Here is a 21,167-nt window from a genome sequence, read left to right as displayed (position 1 = left end):
TCTGACTGAGACCTGAGACATGTTTAGTTTCAGACCCCTGATGCATAAACAATACTGGTTGCATTTTTGCAGACCAGATGGACTATCTGGTTCAATGTCCTGCTCAGACAGTGGCCCATGGAAGATTCTGTGAGAAGAGCATTAGGTGATGTTAGGGAATGGTGACCCTTCCCCAATACTCTCTGGGACTCAGTAATCAGTGGTTTTCTGGCTAGGAGATGGTATCTTTGTATATAAATAGTGTTAGTGACTCTTGCTTCTCTGAGTTTGTCTAAACATTTTTGAACCCCTGTAAATTTTGGGTGTCCTTAGCTTCCCATAGTAAGAAGGAATCCACAGTTTAATTATGTTATGAGAAAAACTACCTCCTTTTGTTTGTTTTAACCTGCCCACCTGATAACTTCATTTGGTTTTTCCTATGTCTTGTATCATGAGAGGTAATTGTTCCCTCTTCTCCTTGTCCCTGAAACTCATGATTTTATAGATATCTTTCATATTTCCTTTCAGTTGTCCTTTTTCCAAGCTGAAGAGTCCTTATTTATTTAGTCATTCCTCAATATATAAGCTGTTCCATACCTTTGATCATCTCTACAGCATTTCTTTATACTTTTTCCAGTTCTGCTGTATGCTTTTTGAGAAGGGAGGAGTGACAGGGGTTAGAACCATCCTCAGTATGCAAGAGATGGTTGCAATTTTGTTTTATATGGTAGCATAGTAGTGTTCTTGGTTTTGTTACCTATGCCTTTCCTAATAATTCCTAACACTGAGTTTGCTTTTTTAGAGTATTTTAGTGATGTTTTCATAGAAAAATCTATTATACCTATAACTATAAGGTCTCCTTCCTGAATAGAAATAACTAGTTCAAAGTCCATCGCTGTGTAAAACTAGGATTGTGTTTCCCTGGTTACTTGACTTCATAGTTATTAAATTGAATGTCATCTACCAATTTAATGTCTGATCATTCAGTAATGTGATATTTTTTTTTCACACTGCTCAGTGACTTTCAGTTTTTCAGTAGCAAACTTTTTAAAATTTCACTCTTTTTTCCCCAGATCACTTATAAATGTTTCAAACAGCAGAGACCATAGCACAGATTCTTGTGGGACCCCAGTGGTAATTTCCTTCCATTGTGAAAACTGTCCATTTATTCTGGTTACATGTGTTTTAACTAGTTATGAAATCCATGAGAGGTAACCCCTTTATCCTACGTTGGCTTATTTTATTTAGGAGTGTTTTGAATGAACTTACCAACTTTCTCAACTGAGTCATTGCTGGTGTGCAAAAGTTACTCCAGGTAAATGGTCAAATACAATTGTTGTTTAGTTCAAAACAGAGGTATTGAAGATCATAATCTTTCAGTAGTACTGATGAGGAATTAATCAGGCTGTTTTCTGAGCACTAACATGACTTTGACGGAGCTCCTAAATGCTCTTCAGCTTTGTAGGGCTGGTCTGCAGTAACCCCCAGCTGTCTCCCAAAGGTTGCATCCCAGTCCCAGCACAGTCCTTTGTGCTTTTCAGCTGTCAGCATGGCCTGACTTTACTGGGGTGGTAACAGAGACTTCAGCTGCTTCACACAAGGGAGAAGTCCAGTGAGCTTTAACATCAGAATAGATGGTGGAGTCTGTATCTGTGCAGTGGAAGGAGTGGATACTACCCTTGGGATGGGAGTTGAGTCCAGGTGACAGCAACCTGCTGATAACCTATGTGGTGAGCTGGTGGGATTGGAGAGGAGACAGCTGAGGATTGTTTCAAAGATTCCTTGTGCCTTGTTGCATCCTCCTTTTAAGTTATGCTTTTTGTGGCATACTGTGCCCAGTAGGGGACAGTGCTGGGAGGACAGCAGCACACATGCATCCATGGATCCAGAGCTGAGCAACTGCAGGTAAAACCACAGTAGTAGAGGATCATGACTCCATTACTGGAGCAGAAGGGGGAAGGCAGGTTCAGAAGAGGGAAGCAGCTCTCCCAAGGTTAACCACAAAGCCAGACTTGGACCTATACAACTTGAGTTTCAAGGCGTGAGTACTGTCAGCCACATTACAGTTGTCACTTTGTGACAGGTGAAAGGAAAAGAGCTGAAAGACTGAGAATCTTGTAGCAAAAGGGAGCAGGGAGCAAGAGTCATTTATCCAGTGTTTCACTGGGGTACAATGGAAGCAAAGGACTGAGGAAGCATGGGTGGGATCCCTTGAACAGAGAAGTCTAGAGAAGGCTACCTATAGCCAATGAGCATAAGAGCAAAAGTGGTAGTGGGCAGGAGGAGGCCCAGAGGATGCAGGGTGGAGATGCTGGCAGCTGAGCTCCTTTTCCACTGGGTTATCTTACATCTCTGTAAGGAGGAGCTGAGTATGGAGAGCTACCCTTTAGTGTTTAGAGTCCTTGTCCTCAATTCGCTTCAAAAGGGATGCATTAGGTTATTTCTGAGGGAGAGGCAGTTGCTTCTGGTCTTGTTTGAAACTTCCTTCTGAATATTTTAAGGGTTTGCTGTGATGATGAAGCTAGTGGGGGAAGGTGCAACACATTCACGGGAATCTGTGACATGTTCAAAGAGTCTAGGTTGTACGTTTTGATAGGATCCTGAAGCAAGGAGATTGCAGTTAACTCCCTGGCCAAAACCATGACCAGCACTCCAAATCGTGGCATGAAATGTAAAAGACACCAAGTATCTTTTACATCCCAGTTACTTATGACATGCGTAGGAAATACAAGGGAAGTCTGCCCTGGGAATCCAAAAGAAATGTTTGGAAAGAGTGGCTGTGAGAAACATGATAGAGAGATGAGCAGAAACTTGGGAAGCTCAGGTGTTGAGTCTTGAAGGTTTTATTAGCTGGAGTGTCACAATTCAGTGGGTCATATGGCATCCTGTCTTGTGAGGACAGGATGCATGAGTTGCTGGGCCATTGTAGCCTCTTCAGGACATGTTGTGGTCCTGTCAGTCTGCCACCTGCTCTCTGCAAAGCCCCTCGGCCTTGTGTAGAAGTGTGTTGGTGCTGCCTTCTCGCCAAGGCTTGCAAACTTCAAAGCAAGCCAGAGAGCTCCTGTTGGTTCTTATCATGTTGCAGGCCACAGCTGAACTCCCACTGTATAAGCCTGGGTTGTAAGAGCTCCTGCCTCCTGGCTTGAGGCCTTTTCTGCTCTGGGAAAGGCTCGCATTACTCTGATGATGAAAGAAATGAGCCTATCTTCAGTCTCCTCAGGTCTTTTGGATTGTAACTGTATGGAGTCAGTATGTGCCCTAGCTGCAACCTTACCCTACCAGTCCTTTACCCTCTCTGTGGATATTGTACTGCATGTCTGTCTTCTATTCCACTCTCACTGCAGCATGTATGTGCTTGGTGTAAGCCTAAATGTTAGTGTATTAACTAAATCTCTACAAATCCAAATAAATAATTATCTCAGTGATGGGAATCCTTACTCTATTCCTGCTGCAACTCTGCCTCTCTTCAATGCTAATCAGCCACAGACATGCTCCAGTTTAGAGTTTTTTCTTCTCTTTTCCTTTGTTCTCCTCAAGCATGGTGTTATGGCTAGTAATATAGTCCAAGCCTGGAATTCAAGAAACTCCTTAGCAAGATGGCAGTTGGCACATGGCACCTCTAGCAGGTGTTGTGTTTGCTGGGAGCCACTTAATACAAATTCATAGCGGGCTAAGTATTAAGGGATTTTTAGGAAGCAGCAGTGCCTTGTAAGTAGGAGTCCTTATATGTAGAGTGGTGAAAGCGTGATGGCTCTTCTTTTCTCAGGGCTCCAGAGAATCATCATTTTGCCTGGGACAAAGAGATGGAGAACAGTGTCTACAACAAGGTGACACAGAGTCCGCTGGCACATCCCAACTATCAGCTCCATTTTGCTGTGCAGCAACTTCAGCAGCAGAAACTTCAGTCACAACAGCTGTTGGAGCAAAGCCAAGCCCGGCACCAGGTAACTAAGAACAAATCTTGCCTGGGATGTAGCAGTGCTGACTGAGTCTTAGATGTGCAGAACCAACCCAAAGCCAGTACATATGGCACAGCTTTTGTGAAGGAAGTAGCTCTTCAAGGGGGTTGCAACAAAACTAATATTACCTGCAGTGATTTTGATAGCATTTTGATGCTGTAGTTCCCAATGGCTGCTTCTACTGCATTGGTGTCCTCCTCCATTTGGCTACTGGCATGCTGCTGCTTGCTTTTTCTGCACCAGTTCAGGGTATCACCTTATAGTGCCTCAGACAGCCTTAGAACTGTCTACAGTCTCCACAGTTCTTTATTACTTACTCTTGTCACTGATGATATGTTGCTGTTTTGACTTGAGTTCTTCTTGAGTAGGGCCTCAGGCTGGGTCACTGTTGTATTTCAGTATTTCAAAACATAGGGTCTTGAAATTGTGTTGGCAACTGTGTCCTTTGTGGCAAACAGACCCCATCAAGGCTTCGTCTTGACTAAATTCTCCTCCTCCTGGGTGTCTTCTCATATGATGCAGTTATCAGAAGAGCAGTATGTTAACAGGACTCAAAAACCATTTAGGAGAACCTTCATTCTTTTGAAGAAATGTATTAATTTCTTTTAAGAGCCTTCAGTGTGCAGGAGGCATGGCCACTGACCCTGATGCCAGACGCAAGTTTTCTCTGCAATGCTGAAAATCTTCTCCAGGTCGCCTACACGTTTTGTTATTACTACATTTAAGATTGCCTTTCGCTGCTTGCATGTGACTGTCCAATGGATACATGACTCCTTTGTTAAAATTGCAAGGAGAAAAGATGGGCTAAGTGTCCAAGAGCTAGAGGAAATATGAAAAAGGGTTTGTATTATTGATGTTCTGGATGACACCTAGATGCCAAGGGTGGACCACTTTCCATCCTGCCTGAGGAATCTTCCAAGGTTGCAATGAGTTCATTGATTCACTCGTTACCTTTCCTTGTTGGTATGGAGAGGTGTGTTCTTTCTTCTGAGTGGTGCCCAAAAGGCTTCCCTGGTAAAGGGAAGGAAATCTTTGGGTGAACAAACCTTCACTCAAAAGCGATTGATCTCCATTAGGAAGAAGCTATTTGCTGGGCGGTCTGGCAGGACTGGACTCCAACAAAACCATGAACAGAGCTAACACGCGGAGGTCTGAACACCCACTCTCCCTCCTGTGAAGCAGATGAGTCACTAGTCAGGGTCCTTGAGAATAGTTTATAGGCAAATTGCCCTCATCCTTTTCTGGGAGCATCTTGAAGGAGAGGCCCTTCTGCCTTTGCTCCTTGCACTCCTTCTTTCAAGGCCTTCACTTAACCATGCAGTTTCCACCCCCAAATTCCCTCACCTACAGTCTTCTTGCTCCCCCTCTGAGCAGGAGGTCTTCCTTTCATCTCCATCCAAGGGGCTCTGGGTGGGCAGCTGTGGCTGCTTATGAGCTCAGAAAAGGGCTGTAAGCTGGCTTGTGCCTGTGAGGAGGCTGGAGCTGGCCATGGGGCCTGGCTGAGCCCTCTTCTAATTGCTGACATTGAGCTGATGTTATTCTTGGCCTGGGGCAGAGCCATTACTCAGGAGTTTCTGTTAAAGTGATTCTTTGTTAAACCTCCTCTCACCCCCACAACGTCCCCCTCCTTTCTCTCCCTCCCTTCTCCTCCTGAGCCAAGCAATTCGGAGTTGCAGTCTTGAGGCCATTGCCATGCCGCAGGGCTCAGGCTGCACTGAAGTTGCCATTAATGAAGAAAGGTATTTGCTGAACATGGGGGCTTTCAGACTTTCTGTAGTGAAAGCCACATCTTAAAATGATTGTCTCTTGGACACTTCCTCTCCCACTAGACATTGTATGGAGCCAGCCAGTCCTCCCCTTCCAGTCACAGTTGCACTGATCCTCTGATGCCTCTCCCAGTCACTACACTACCCTCATCTTCATCGGTCTATCCCTTGCTCCCTCTCTAGTTTCCTGTCCCTGACCTCTTCCTTCTGCTAGTTAGCTCCTCAGACTTCAGTCCTTTGACTTGGCCCTTCCAAGAACTGCCTTCTCTTTTCTGCTGCTTACACACTTTCTGCCCTACATCTCCTTCCCACTCACACTGCTTTGACTTTCATCCTAACTTTTCCTGCTGGCCATCATTTGTCCTCTCTTTTTCCCCAGAGCTGATGTAGCTTATCCTAGCCTGCATGGCTTTACCACATTTCCTAGTCAGTGCTACCTAAGCCACCTATCTCCCTGTCATGGTTTAACCCCAGTCAGCAACTAAGCACACGCAGCTGCTCATTCACCTCCCTCACAGTGGGATGGGGGAGAGAATCAGAAGGGTAAAAGTGAGAAAAACTCGTGGGCTGAGATAAAGACAGTTTAATAGGTAAAGCAAAAGCCGCACACACAAGCAAAGGAAAACAAGGAATTCATTCACCACTTCCCATCGGCAGGCAGGTGTTCAGCCATCTCCAGGAAAGCAGGGCTCCATCACGCGTAATGGTTACTTGGGAAGACAAACACTATCACTCCGAACATCCCCCCCCTTCCTTCTTCTTCCCCCAGCTTTGTATGCTGAGCATGATGTCATATGGTCTGGAATATCCCTTTGGTCAGTTGGGGTCAGCTGTCCCGGCTGTGTTCCCTCCCAACTTCTTGTGCACCCCCAGCCTCCTCGCTGGTGTGAGAAGCAGAAAAGGCCTCGACTCTGTGTAAGCACTGCTCAGCAGTAACAAAAACATCTCTGCATTATCAACACTGTCTTCACCACAAATCCAAAACATAGCCCCAACTAGCTACCGTGAAGAAAATTAACTCTATCCCAGCCAAAACCAGCACACTCCCATTGTCTGCTCTTTCCCTGCTGTTCCTTCCCACATATTGAGATCTACTCCATCCTTTGTTGTCTTGCCTGCTACATTCAAGTTCCTCAGCCTCCTCTCAACAGAAGAAATATATCCCTCAAAATGGAATGCCTATCACTTGAAAGAGTGTCATGGTCTCTCTACTTTGGGGAATGCATGCAGGACATCTCCAAGCCTGTTTCATCTGATTGTTCAAATTCTTGTTACAGTTGGAAGGCAGGCTAGCCATTTGTCAGTAGCTGGAGCACATTTATTAATATATCTCAAGGCACACCCTGAGTATGGCATGACCATACAACATGACTAGATGCCAGTCTTTCCTTCTCTCTGTGACAAATGGCCTAGTCTTATGTATATGGATAGCATGTGAACAAGTAACAGAAGCACCATGATTAATAACACAGGCAAATGCTTCTGCCTGTACATTAATCAGTTTGACATGTTGGCGATGAGATGGATGCACTGGAAAGCATGGAAGTTCCTAGTCAAGTATTTGTGTAATAGGAATAGTCCCTCTGCCATGCAGTGGATGTATCTTGCCATGAAGGCTTATTGCATACTTCTTTGTGGCAGCACCCACTCTTGGTTGAGCACTTTCCAGACACTTAAGAATGATGAATTCTCCTCCAGGCATCTAACAATTTGCAGAGGAGCAAATACTGTGTAGGTAGAGGAAGAGGAATAATAACCAACAACTTGCACTCATTGTACGTGGAAGTTACTTCACACAGTGTAGTACGGTGGAAATAGATCTTGATGCCAGAATAGGTACTTCATTCCCTGGACAAAAAGAAAAACACCAAACTGACTGGATGAGAATCTAACAAACAAATGGATGCAGTGTTAGGGCCCAGGAGCAGAGACAATGCAGAGCCTGAGAAAAGAGAAAAAAATAGAAAGGGGCAGAGTTTGAAAGTGGAGACAAGAAGCTTAAATCTGGTATCAACAAAATCAAGGAACAGGAATTACAAAATCTAACTAAAAGACAAGAAAAATGAGCTTACAGCAGTATTTTTAATGTTTAAAGGAGACTTCATGTGACATGTTATGACCTAGATGTTAGTATCACTGCTGCAGTTGGCAAGGCAGTTAATATACCATCATTGTTTATTCTCTAATTGTTTCCTGTACTGGAAAGATGCCATTAGCTGTTAGGGAGGTTCCTCCTTCTCTGTGTGGCTGTGTTCTGTCTGCTTAGCCTAGCATCTACTGGGTTTAGAATTTTATGCCAAACATTTCACATGGGAAAAAAGCTACATTAAAACAAGAAAAGTACAGTCATATAGTGGAATAATCCCCATCAGTCCTGCTTATATCAAAAAAGGTCATGTTAAACAAGACATAAATCATGTTAATGAGTTGTGTGGTCTGTTATTATCACATTTTCAATCAGTAGTTTAAGTAGATTTTATGCTATAAAACATTGGGCTAAGTTAATCTTAAATAATTCTTCTCTCAATCATTTAAAAATGGTATGTTCTGTGAAATATTTCTCATTTTATTAAGTTCAGCAAAATTTTTTTTCTTTTACTTTATATGACTCTCTTTTGAATTCCCTACAGTTTATTTAGATCTGACTGGGAATGGTGACTATTCAGAATAATATTCCTAGTATTCCTAGAACTACATTATTCCTGCCTGAGGACACAGGGTCTCTATGAATGCAGCCTTAAACATCATTAAACTGTTTTCTAAACTATTATATACTGGACTGCTGTCAGATTTGCAGTCTCTCTTCCCCTTCAGTCTCTTGTTCATTCTTGTTTTGCAGCTTTCTCCCTCAGATTATTTTCCCACTAAATGTGCTAACTGCCATTTTTCCTATTTGGGTCTTGTGATACTGATGAGTCAAAGTCTCAGTCTAAGTAAAGCAGAACAACTGTTCTGAAAGCAGTAGACTGTGCTGATTTATACCAGCTGAAATTTTGTCCCCATGTTTCTGATCCTGTCACTATTATTAGAATTATGGTAATGCCCAGATGTATTAAGTACAATGATATGGCCCAATCCTTGCCCCAGAGACCTCCCAGTACCAAAAGAGAGACAAAGGAGAAGGCACCAAGTCAACTTATTTTAATATGTTTTAGTCTCGTTCTGAAGAGTTTACCAAGGAAGACATGCTTCAGGACGGTCTGTGCATACCATGAATTTGCTCTTCTTTAAATTTCTTTATGATCTCAAGATGCCTCTCTTACTGCAGTATAACACTGAGGCAGTTAATAGTACATTTTGAGCCTGTTCTTTATCACCACTTTGTGAATTTTCAACTCAACTTATTGTTGCATCCAAACTGATTTAACTGAATGCATTAATATGTGTTCAAATGAATCTTCACTAAACAATTTTTATGACTCCAAAGGTCTTCAAAGCCTTTTAATTCTCTGTATTTTTGCAGTGTCATCTGAAATGCAGTTGACTTTCTAAAAGTGGTGGGTTTTATTTTGTTGGGTTTGCTTGTTTTTTCTTTTTTTTAACTTAAATCCTCGTCATTGTTTATTGCTTATAAACATCTCAGTTTCCAGTGCTAGTGATTTGGAACTAGCTGCACAGACCTTTATGCAATACACGTGTGTGTGCATCTGTCTGTCAGTTCTTGTACACTGCTGAGTCTCATCATTTTCAGATTTGCTGATCCAATTCAAACTGAACAACTAGGGGATAGAAATCTCAAAGCTATGTTTCATATTAATTTCATGAAAATAAAGAGCTATATATCTGGAAAGGGGATTCAACTACTGTTGCCATTAAGGCAAAGGCTGCAGCATAAGGCCACTCCTAATTAGGCAGCACAAAATCAACACAAGAATGCCCCAAACCCATGAAAGGAGCTATAATTTGGGGCATACTTTATATTAGATACTGTAAGATTCAGCCTCAAGACAGATTCACAGGAAATGAGCTTCATTACCTCCTCTGGTCACAGAATGAGCATGTTTTTGCTTGCAACATTTGTTCTGTTACTGTGCTAGGGATGGGTGTTAGATAGAGGGATGGTAAGTGCCAGGAACATTCTTTCTGTTTTTGAAGATCATTAATATATCTGCTTTTCTTCAAAGTACTACAGTACCTCCCTGCTTTTAATCATGAGCAGCCCAAGCTCAGCTGCTACTGGCTAATACTCTTAGATGTGCATCGTCCTTACTGACAAGCTGTACATATTCAGATTTTCTAATTAAAACCTACTATTTTTGTACAGATAACACTATGTATGGTGTTCATGGGTAGATGTGGAAGCATGTAGAGGTGTGATCTAATGAGGCGAATATGGGATTGGGAGTCAGGATCTTCTCTGAGCTCTCAACCTAGCTTTTTGTATTGCTTCAGTCTCAACCTAGCTTTTCATATTGCTTCAGTCTCTGGCTTAGGGAAAATCACTTTCTCTGTCAGTGCTAACATTCCTCATGTGCAAGACGGGGTTAATGCTGTCCTACTTCCCCAGAGAATTATGCAAGAGAATTAACTGACTAATGCTTTACATGATTTTTAGCTAAAAAGTCTCATAGCGTTCTAAGTACTTTTTGGACTTGTAGCCCTAAGAACTTGTCAGGGAAGCAAATGTCTCCTCAACATCAAGTTAAATCTGCCAGCCTGGGAAGTATGGTTCAAAGTTTTTTACTTGCAGCAGCAATAGTTGTAGGGTGCTACCTGCTTCAGGACTACCTCTGTCAGAGTTTGTCTAGGCTTCTGCTCTCCTTAGACCCTGAGCCTTCAGAATCCTGAGTGATGAGGCCTGTCTTCTACTTTTTGGATGTGCTGAAATCTCTTCCCAACCCTTTGTGTGGTCAGGCTCTGCTCTCCCCAGCTGCCCTCTTTATTTGCACAGTAGCTTCTCCTGGTTTCCTGTCCTGTCCCCATGGAGTTCACAGCAGGGCAGTGTGCTTTGTAGCTGAATCCAGAAGCCATGGTCCGTGTCAGCTTCCAGTCTCCCCATCCTTGCCTGGAAGGCAGCCAGAATCTCAGCACAGCGTGGAGACAAAGGCCTTTTTGGAAGTCCATTACCCCCAAGAAAAGCATCCATGACCTTTCTTTAGGCAGGTCTCAGCCCAGACTTTGTTAGAGCATCCATGCTTGCTGTTTCTTCAGGGTCATGGACTTCCTTGCCAATGCATATTAACAAAGGGAAGGGGTTAAGATGGTATGCTTTGTGGAGTCCGGGTTCTTAGTGATTTTAACAACAAGAAACTTACAGGAAATATGCAAATATCAAACAGAGCACAATGAAACGTCACCCCTGAATAAGAAGGGTGTGCAGTGACTTGAGGGTCTCCATCCCAACCCCTTGATGCAAGAGACTAAACCAAGTTCCACTTTAGTTTGTTTTGCTGGGGGCAGGTGGGGTGTGACTGCTATTTTCCAGACTTCTGCACTTGTACCAGCTATTTATTCAAAAACTGAAAGCTGTGATCAAGGTAAAGCTTCAGGGAAGGGAGAGGTTAAGAAGGATTGGGAGCTCAAGGGCATCTTGTCAGTAAGGTCTAGTTAGGAGTCAGGCCTGTTTTGGCTCCTGCACTTCCTTTTCTCCCTAGAGCTCTGCCTGTCAGAAACGCCTTCCCACACACCACTGCCCTGCCATTTGCCAGAGAATTGCGGGGGAGAGGGGCTTTTCCTGTCTGTGTGCTGAGACTCAGCCAGCCCTCAGACTGTGGTTTTCTCTGGAGCCTGGAGCCCACTCACACTCTGGCTTTGTGTGTTTTTCACCAGAGAAGAAACTGAGGACAAACTCAGTGAAGGGCGCTGCTCCCAGGGTCGTGCTGAGGTGACTGGCGAGTGCTCAGCTATTCCCCTCGTCTCCTATCACTGACCCCTAGCTGCCAAACTACACGGTTACAGTATTGCCTCTTTGTCCTGGGAATCGGACTGACTTCGAGGAAAGACAAGTCAGAACTCCCGGCAGGTTGCTCCTTTCTGAAAAGAGTTGAGCCATTTGCAGAGCTCCCGTAGGGAACCATTCCCCACTCCCTGCTTTGCCAGTCCATTGCTCAGTTGTCCAGTGTCTCATAACATGCGGATTCTTTTGTTCCCTGTGACAAATCTCCAACATACTTACTCTCCCACCTGCTATAGGAATAGTAATATTTTCTGTTCCCTGGTATTACTGGGGATTTCCTTTTTGTCAGCTGCTGAGAAGGTGCCCTAGAGCATTTCTGTTATTCCAAGCACCTACAGGGTTAGACTGAAGAACTGGCATTGTAACATCTTCCCCATAACCTTTTTCTTTCCTAGAACTGTGTCTCAATCCCACCTCCCACACAAAGAATAATTTAGCAAGATAAATGCAGAAAGTCAGTCAAAGCAATAAAAGCTTTACTTCTTTGTGGATGGGAGCCTACTGCAAGATTAGATTGAGGGTAAGACCTTTTGTTTTTTAATCCAGAATAGTATAATTTTGTGGCAGTAATGAGCTTGTCTGCCTTCCTAAAAGCTAGACCCAGCTTCCAAGGGTATAAAATTCAGCTCTAAAAACTACTTCACTGACTTGACCACTTAACTCTTCTTTTTATGCGTGGGACTGTCCTTAGAGACCTGGGGTTGCCTTCACCAGGCAGATATTATCCCTCACAAAAATGTTACCCACCTCCATCAGCAATCTCAGCAATATTCAGAGAGATAATCACAAATTACTATGTTATTTTTGTTTTCTTTTTTTTTTACCAGGCTCTCTTTGCCAGCTACTCACAATCCAGCACCAGCCATATATCTATGCCAGCTGGCTCTGATGCCCACAAGACATCAAGTGCCACTTCTAGTATCCAGAAGGCAGCCAGTTCGCACAAAGTGATGCCATCCCAGAATACACCTTCTCAGCTGGTTCCAAAGCCTCCAGCCAACCACAGGCAGGCAGCAGTCAGAAAGGCTGCAGCCCAGAGGATTTCCAAGTAAGTTTTATCTCTTCCCATCCACAAAAGGGAGTTGGCACTGGTTCCCCTGAGAAGGAATATCAGAGAAGAACCTGTCTACGTGCACCTTTGACATAGAATTTTTTGGCTGTGCTGTCCAAGATACAGCTCAGGTTATTCTGAGATTTGTGTACTGAAACAGGTGTGCACTATGTTGCAGTTTCATGTTTCACAATGGTGAAGTAGATAAGATTGTAACATCATACAAACATAAGGACACAGGAACTGCCAAATTGAATCCGGGAAGTATCTGTTCCAGGATGGGATTCAGTTACCTAACTACAGGTTGCTAATGACATTTTAGATGCCTGGGGCTATTCCACCTGACCTCCAGCTGCTGTTCCAGATAAGCACAAGTCTTCTGTAGATCTTGTGTTGTATCTGACAGTCCCATGCAGATGTCTCAAATAACTTGAGAGTACCGAGTATGGTACTAGACATCTATGTTTAGGCGCTTGAGTCACTCCCTCCATGTTTAATCTTTGATGGGGGCTAGAATCTGGTGGGTCAGAAGAAGCTGCCAAAAAAACCCCAACACAAAACCAATATCCGTAACAAGCTAATATGCCCTTAAGCCAAGTTTCCCCATAAATTTAACACAAAATGATTGACTTATGCCTTCAAGCACAAGTGTTTATTTTATTTAAAGTGTTTACATTGTGCCTAATGTAATGATAGCTTTCCTCATTATCTGTGGAAATCCTTGTTTTAACTTTTACTAAGCTTTTAGTTATATAGTGCTTGCCATTCTAAGGTAGATGGATTTGGCATGTGTTATCTTTAAAGACAAACAAAAAAATCACCATGAAACGTTGCTTACTGATTGAAAGTTTCCTTCCTTTCCATTTCTTGGTGTGTTTTTCTCCTTTGTGCATTATGAGAGAATGTGAGCAAGACTTCTGGGTTTTCTTCTTATCCTTTACCTTTCTTGGTAGCTTCCTTAGCTCTCTGTTTATCTCTTCTTAAATGACAGAACTGCTTTAGACTAAATCCCTCATCAGGTTTTTCCTCATATATCCTCAGACTTGTTTCATCCCTGAATACTGAAGGGCAAAAATTGCATTCATAACTTTCTTCCTTATACTTACTCTACAGCTAGAAGAGTTGTAGAACTTTCAGAGCAGGTTCCTGTGAGGTTTCCTGATGCTGTGTTCCCTTCCTGTTTAAAGAGAGAAGTTTTAGTAAAAGATTACTGATGAAAGACATCTTATGAAGATGCTAGGGCACTGTCAGTGTGCGTGGATCAAATCTGGAACTGCAAGGTGTATTTAAGGAGCTTGGACAGAACTGCTTTGGGTAAGCTTGTGTATTTCCTGCCTGTACTCTTGCTATCGTAAGAGATAGCACACTGAATTAATCCCCCAAAACTATTTAAAAAGAAAACAAGATGTTAGTAGACTTTGTCAGCTCAGCAAACGCAGATGTGAGCATCAGGTCTGGCAGGTATGTGCTGGTGGGTTTGCTGTCTGATTTCTTTTATGTTGGGTAGCTCATGTTAGTACAGGTGACAGGCTATGTCAGTGGGTTTCTCAGCCGGGCAGCAGGGATGTGTATTTGAAGATGCCGGTGTGCTGTACTCACTTCTTGGCAGAGGAAATGTTTATCCTTGTGAGATGGAATTGCAGCTCCTTGGACAGACTTTACTTTGCTGCATTTTTGTGGTTTCTGCTCTGTGACAGGCAGGAGTGTGGGAAAACCGGAAAAAGTTCAGCACCAAAAATGCACAGAAGGGGGAAAAAAAGCAAAAGATTCCTTCAGAATTTCAGAAAACTAATCCAAGTATTGAAGGCTGCAAGGAGCCACTCCGGAAATACTTTCCAAGTTGCCTTTCAGTCTCCAGCACAAGGCTCCAAATCCATTCTTGCCATTCATGGGATCTTGCAGTAACATTTTTTCACTTACATGGAAAACAGCAATGCCCAGCTATATTTCCAGCATACTGAGAGCTGATCGTTTAAAAACTGCTGTGTTTCAGTCTAATTTAGTCCATTCATTGTTGTCAGGAAAAGACCAGAGATGCATCAACAGCGGAGAGTGAATGGAGAGAAGCCTCTGTGTCAAAGGAATATAGATTAGAGAAGAAAAAGATGTCTTGCATGCTCCAGCCTGTTCTTTATAGTCCCTGGTTATTCTGTACAAAGTATTCTCGGACACTGTGTGTAGTCTGCTTTCAAAAAACTCCAGTGGCAGAAACCCCACCGTGTGCTATAGAAGACTGTTTAAGAATCTAGATAACCTTATTATCAGAAAGTTTCTCCTGATGTGCAATATGAATTTTTCCTTTGTTGTACCTTGTTCCTCTTTCCTGAACCACCCTAAACACTTTCCCTTGCAAATACTTTTCATCTTTTGAATATCCTCCTACTTCTTGGAGTTTCCTAATGTTGCTTAGGCTTGTTGAGGTTTTGTTAACCTCAGATAGTAGTTCCACCTGCCAAGTCCTTAATTGTCTTGAATTTACTGTATTTTCTTCAGTTTGTCAGATTACTTGCTTTGTGGCACGCAGAATTGCACTTTTCCAGTGTGGGACTACCATATCCTTAGGTTATGACATGACAAATATCCTTCTCCATAACATCTAATCTAATTTTGGCTTTTTGGCTGCTTCATTTCTCTGTCAGGTCATTTCTTATTTGCTGCCCACTCTTACACCCCAATACTTGTTGGCTGTTTTCCTGATCTCTTTCCTCAAAGAAGATCTCAGTGCTATATATTATTTCCACAAGACTCACTGAAACTAATCCCATTCTGTTGTTAAAGCTCTTGAGTCTGGGGGTTTTTTTGTTGTTGGGTTTTTTTGTTTGTTTGTTTGTTTTCATAAATTTCAGTAAGCCAGACCTTATTTCTCTGTCTGCTCTTGCACCGCCTGGCTTTTAACATCTTAATAAAGATCATCTTCTTAAAGTTTGTAGAATTTCTCCAGAGACTGGACTGTGAAGACAAACTAAGATCAACTTTGTCTCTTTGACCTATCTCTTCCTTGCATGTGTTATCAGTTCTCTCCCAGCCAGCACACGTGGCTTCCAGAAGAGGAAGAAAAGAATAAGAAGTGGAAAACTCAACTACAAACAGAATGAGATGCTAAAGATGAACATTACTGACTAATTAAAAACTATCTAGTAACTTGGGCACTTCCTTGGTTAAAACATAAAGGAAAAAAGTAATGGAACAGCCAGACAATTCAGTCTTGTCTTCTCAGTTCCTGGCCTCTCTTGTTTTCTCAGTCTCTCAACTTGTAAAAGGTGGTAGGTTGACTTTATAATGGATTATGTCCAAAGCAGACTCCTTGCTTAAGCTAACAGAATGGAAAGCTGGGGCCCATATTAAGGTGTGGAAAAAAACTAACTGGGAGAAATGATTTAATATGTAGCTCTACGCTGAAATGTAGCCCCATAAAATGGTCTCATGGGACTCGATAGTTTTGATTAAATGTGTTCATATCACAAGTAGAAAGATAGTTTTTGAACAGCTAACACAGCAAGCTCTTCTTTCTTTCTAAGAGTCAGACTGGGTCCTTTCCACTGCTCATGTTGCCACTACTATTGGCAGGTCTGTGAACCATGAAGAGACCTGCTGATAGCAACATTTTGAGACAGAGGTCACAGATACAGTAGTCGTAAGCTGTGGAATGAAACAGATGTCCCTGGAAGCAGCATTTGGTGTGTTGAATCTTCACGTAGCAGATGACAGCATGCAAAGTAGAAAAATATATTAGCTCAACTGTCAGAACCCAGAGTGGACTGGTACAGGTGGTAGCTAGAAAATCCTTCTGCTTTTAGGAATGACTAACTCAAATTAAATGCAAATTTCTGCACTATCATTCCTATAGTAACTTCTCAGAAACCTGCTTTAACTATGACAGCATCAAGTAGAGCAAGGCCTTGGACAGCCTGTGAACAGAACTATCAGTCAAAGAAAAGATCTCAAAAAAAATTCAGCTGTCAGTGTTAGACCACTGTATATAAAGAGACGAAATGCCAGGTAGAGAAAAGGAGCATATAGTTCAAGATGTTATCAGGCAGAGAACCCAAGAAGATCATCGAGTTTACCAGCAATAGACTGGAACATCACAAACTATTGGGGATGTTAATCAACATGGCATAATTTCTTGTACTGAACCTCTCTGTAAATGTCATTCCCAACAACTCTATTCAGGAAGCTTTTCAAAACAAATATTCCCTTCAAGTCCCAACACCACAATACAAAATCTTTCTACCTTGTTCTTCTTTTGTATATTTGCTTTGCATGGTGCCAGCAGCAGAAAAGCCAAAGTTCTGCTCTATTGTAACTAGTACAGAAATAGGGTAGAGGTGATGCATTTCTCTAGGGTTCAGGAAATCCATCCCACGGCGGGGTGGAGTCTGACTGCAATTGGATATGGCAGTAGCCAGCTGTTCTAGGATAGGCTGGCCAAGCCTGGCAAATGTGCCAAAAGTAGAACAATGGCCATAGAGCGAGCCCTGTAAAACACTATGGTTCTGGTTTGTATCCAGCCTTGCCTATGTGTGCTTATTCACAGGCATGCGTGAAATGTCTTAATTGAGCCAGGTACATCACACATACAAACTGAGTGTCCACTGGAAAGAGGACAGGCAGCAGGAGAGCAAGCATTTAACTGTTACTGGAACCCCTTTCACTTTTTTGCTACTGCTCTACTGCGGCACGCTTGTTTTTTTAGCTCCTGAGCATCTGGGTTAATCAGGCTGCCTGACCCTTAGACATTTTTGGCAGCAAAAGCAGTGCATCTGAGACACATGCCTTGATTTAACACCCTGACACAGCTGGGCTTACTAGGCCTGTAGCTCTTAGCCCTTGGCTAGCCTCAGATCATACACACAGATACACATGCAGAGATACCCTGTCCAAGAGCAACAAAGAGGAACAAGCCTCCCTGGCTCTGGGTCCTCACATCTGTTGCTGTCCTCTTGTCAAACCTGGGCTTTTTGTGATGTGAATTTATTAGTGTCAGTTCTGTACCCCCTGGACTGTTAGATGTGTTCATAGTGTCCCAGGAATAGGTTGTTAAACAAAGGTGTTCAGAATTTAGTCAAGAAAGTATTTCTTTGTCACCTGTGGAACAAGAGCATCTTCCAAATTTGCAGTCCAAGGCTGGGCAGCGTAGGGCTGGTTTAGTGCCTAAATGAAGGAAGTCAGTATCAGTTTCAAGGAGAGGTTAGCTGTATAAGAGATAGAAAAGGACAATGACAGATATTTAAGTGGAGGGGACAGTGGGGACTGTTTTTGTTAGTATTGAAGAAAAAGAAATGGAGAACATAACAATGGTTTGCATTGGAGAAGTGGAAGCAAAAACAACACAGACATTAAAAGCAGGAAGCTGAGAAAGGCAGTAGGCTTTCAGCCAACCCAAGGAGGGAGAAAGTGGAAAGGGATTAACTCAGTTTAAGCAGTGAATATGTTCTGGCACTGGAGCTTCCATCAGGACAGCAGAGAGAACTTGAGAGGTGAGCTTAGTGGTGGTGGGAGATCAATGACCCAGAAGCAGATCTGAGGATGAGCTGTGTGGAGGTGACAGTTGAAACTGCAAGAATCAAGGGTACACTGTGGGTAGACAGAAAAGAAGAAGGGAAAGTCTGTAGAGAGAAGGAGATTCTCTAACATAAACCATACTTTAAAGTAGAAGTGTGACTGTTCCCTGTTTTGTTTTTTTGTTGTTGTATTTGCTGGCATTCTTGATGACAGTTTCAACCACTAGTCTTGCATTCTACCTACAGAAGGGTAAGGTGAGCTGAATTTGGCTGTCCATTGTGCTGCATTAACAAAGTGGACAACCTAATTATGAGCATGGAATTTCTATGTAAGAAGCATAAAGATCCATCTGGATTCTCAGCTCCCAGAAGGACCATGCAGTATCAGCAGCAAAAGAAACCATAAGTACAGATCCAAATTCTCTCCAAGAGACAATAAACATAGAAACAGGCACCTCATTTGACAATAGCATTTCAAATTATGGCTGACTGAAGTAAGAGGTTGTGTTTTGCAAATGTCATATCTGCATCCCTCTCCTTTCCTGTACAGACTCCAATTTATTTAACTAAAATCCAACTGAGATAAAATACAGGAGTCCCCCACTGGCCTTTTAGCTGCCAGGAACACCTGGATTACTGGCAACTTGCTGACTTCGAAATCTGAAAGCAAAAGGTTTCAGACAAAACTGTAGAAACTGCACATGTGCCTGGGTCTGTTAGTCATCAGGGCATCACATGGGGATTGGAGATTACAGTGCTCTTCTGGGGAAGAGCTCACAGTAACTGTGTAACACTGCAGAGCTGAATGAGTGAAGGAGAAGGACGCTGGCAGAGAGACAGGAGTTTACATGCAGAAGTCTGGAGTGATCAGAATAGAGTTGGGCAGGAAGGAAGAAAGGCAAGGAGGGATAAGGGAGGATAGGACAAACCAGGAGTAGATGAATCAATTGCATAGATTTTAAGGACAGAATAGGTCATTGCAGCTGTATAGCTTGACCTCGCCTTGTGACCAGAACTATTTTTTATGTAGGAGGGCATGGTCTCAGTTTGGTAATGAATCTTTATAACAGTTAAAGGAGATGCAATTGTACTCCACAGAATGTAGTTTTGCTGTTACTCAAATGCTGAGATAAGTGCAGGAGAATTTGCATAAACTATCTGCTTGAGGACTGGCACGGGATTACTGGAGATTAAATGCATCCTGTGGGGCTTCACTTCCAAGACAAGTGAGAAATCTTGCCTAAATGGGACAAGGTGCAAGGACTTAACTTTTGAATGCAGCATGTTTTTGCCAGCATGTGCATTTCTGTTCTAAGGTTGCTTAATCATTTTACTTCAAATCACTGGAATAAGGTGACCACAGCTGAGTTGTGCTTTGGTGGTCCAAAATCATTCACTATCTCCTTTATCCTCCAGAATCAGCTTCCAAGGCATGTGGGACAATTAAGTGTTTTAGGCACATTACAGTCTTGCTGGTGGCTTGAGTCTGCTCTGCCTTTTTGGAGTCAGTTGCTGTTGCTGCCTTTTTCATACCATGTTCAGGCACAGCTTCATAGCTACAATCCCAGTGAGATTATATAAACTAGGAGAATTCTCAATTTTTTGAGACTTTTATTATTCCTCGGTATATGTCGTCTTATCTCTGTCTAATTTGATGATTTTACCCGTTAGGGTGACATCCACTGAAAGGCAACTGAATGGATTCCAGAACAGCCTTCACAGTGCTGCATCCTGTGAGCCAGGGACAAATTCCACAGGTGAGTGCCAGTGCCAAAGACCAGGAAAGTGGGGGTGGGCATGCTGGGATGCTTTCATCTTTCTCAAGAACTGGCAGGGAAAAAACTTTCTCAGCAAGAAGAAGAAACACAGCTGCATGTAGTGGTTCCTAGGTAACAGTCTGGGTTCAGCTGTGCAGGGAATTTATTCCTCCTGGGATTAAAAAGACTAAACAGAAGGGAGCAAAGGCTGAGTTTCATAGAGTTGGAAGAGGAAGATCCCTAAAAATGTGGCTGGGAAAAAAAACTTGGCTAAAATGGCTCCTCTTTGCTTTAGGCTTTGGCTCAAAGATGCTCTGTTGTTTAAGCTTGGCCCGTAATGAAGGGCCAGGACATTCTTTACATTTTTCTTCGGTCTTGCAGAAAAGCCCCTTAGTTCAGAAAGACATAGTTGAGACTTGTGAATCAGCTGCATAGTGAAGTCAATCAGTAGAAGTGAAAGTTCCGAAAGGAAAATCACTGAGACTTATAGAATCAAATCTTCATCATTCCATAGTGGCTAATTAATTCAAACAGGTTTATCTGCCGTTAAGGTCTCAGTAAATGAGGACCCAATCAATTTTTCATTGATGCAAATGTATTAGCAGGTAGAGTGTAGGCTTGATGAACCCATATTACCCACAGCCCACAGTAATTTGTGATGGTGCTATAATGGAATATATGTACAAATTATGGTCTAGAATGCTTTAAAAAATTATGTTTCTGACCTTTTGTTTTGCTGTGAAAACCCTGAAAACATTACTTGAGTATCACTAATGCAGTGATGTCTGTGTTTTCACAGGCTGAAAGAAAAGTTTGCATAGGGGTGAACTACCCGATTCATCTCTTGGATATTTAGATCTGAAACTTAATGATGACATTTCCATTATTAATGTCAGTGATTTTATTGCTGATCCTCTAGCACAAACATTCAGCTAATGCACTTATCGTACAGTTCCAAACTGCCTCCCACGCTTTACCACCTGCCAAAAACTCCAGTTGTCCTACTAGAAATTTTATAGGGTGAATACCCGTAGTCAATAAAAAAGACCCTACAGCACATTGGAACATGGCAGTGTAGGAATGGAATATAGTGGGATTATCAAAATAAATAAAATTATGTCAACATTGTAGTGTATGTATACTTGAGGCAAAAGTTCTGATCTACTGTATAGTTCAAATTGAGTGTTTAGTCCAGTATATAAAGCAAGGTTACACATAAATTTACAGGTAAATGTAAAAATAGAGTTCTCAATAT

General features: G+C 42.5%; 1 protein-coding gene across 10 annotated transcripts in view; it reads left to right on the top strand.

Moving 5' to 3' along the window:
- TTLL5 (tubulin tyrosine ligase like 5) overlaps window positions 1–21,167 on the top strand; it is a 145,550-nt gene that overhangs the window by 107,418 nt on the left and 16,965 nt on the right. For 8 of the 10 annotated variants that reach the window (XM_030003084.1, XM_041122018.1, XM_041122019.1 and 5 more), the window contains 3 exons: window positions 3,746–3,923; window positions 12,428–12,648; window positions 19,827–19,912. In XM_030003084.1, coding sequence (XP_029858944.1) covers window positions 3,746–3,923; window positions 12,428–12,648; window positions 19,827–19,912 — 485 coding nt within the window. Of the gene's footprint in view, window positions 1–3,745; window positions 3,924–11,995; window positions 12,121–12,427; window positions 12,649–19,826; window positions 19,913–21,167 lie in introns of those variants that run through there. The other 2 variants (XR_005931967.1, XR_005931968.1) reach the window with 2 other exon arrangements.

Source organism: Aquila chrysaetos, chromosome 2, assembly GCF_900496995.4.
Source record: "Aquila chrysaetos chrysaetos chromosome 2, bAquChr1.4, whole genome shotgun sequence".
NCBI lineage: Eukaryota > Metazoa > Chordata > Aves > Accipitriformes > Accipitridae > Aquila > Aquila chrysaetos.
Note: the sequence above shows the minus strand (reverse complement) of the source record. Positions and strands in the feature narration are given on the sequence as shown.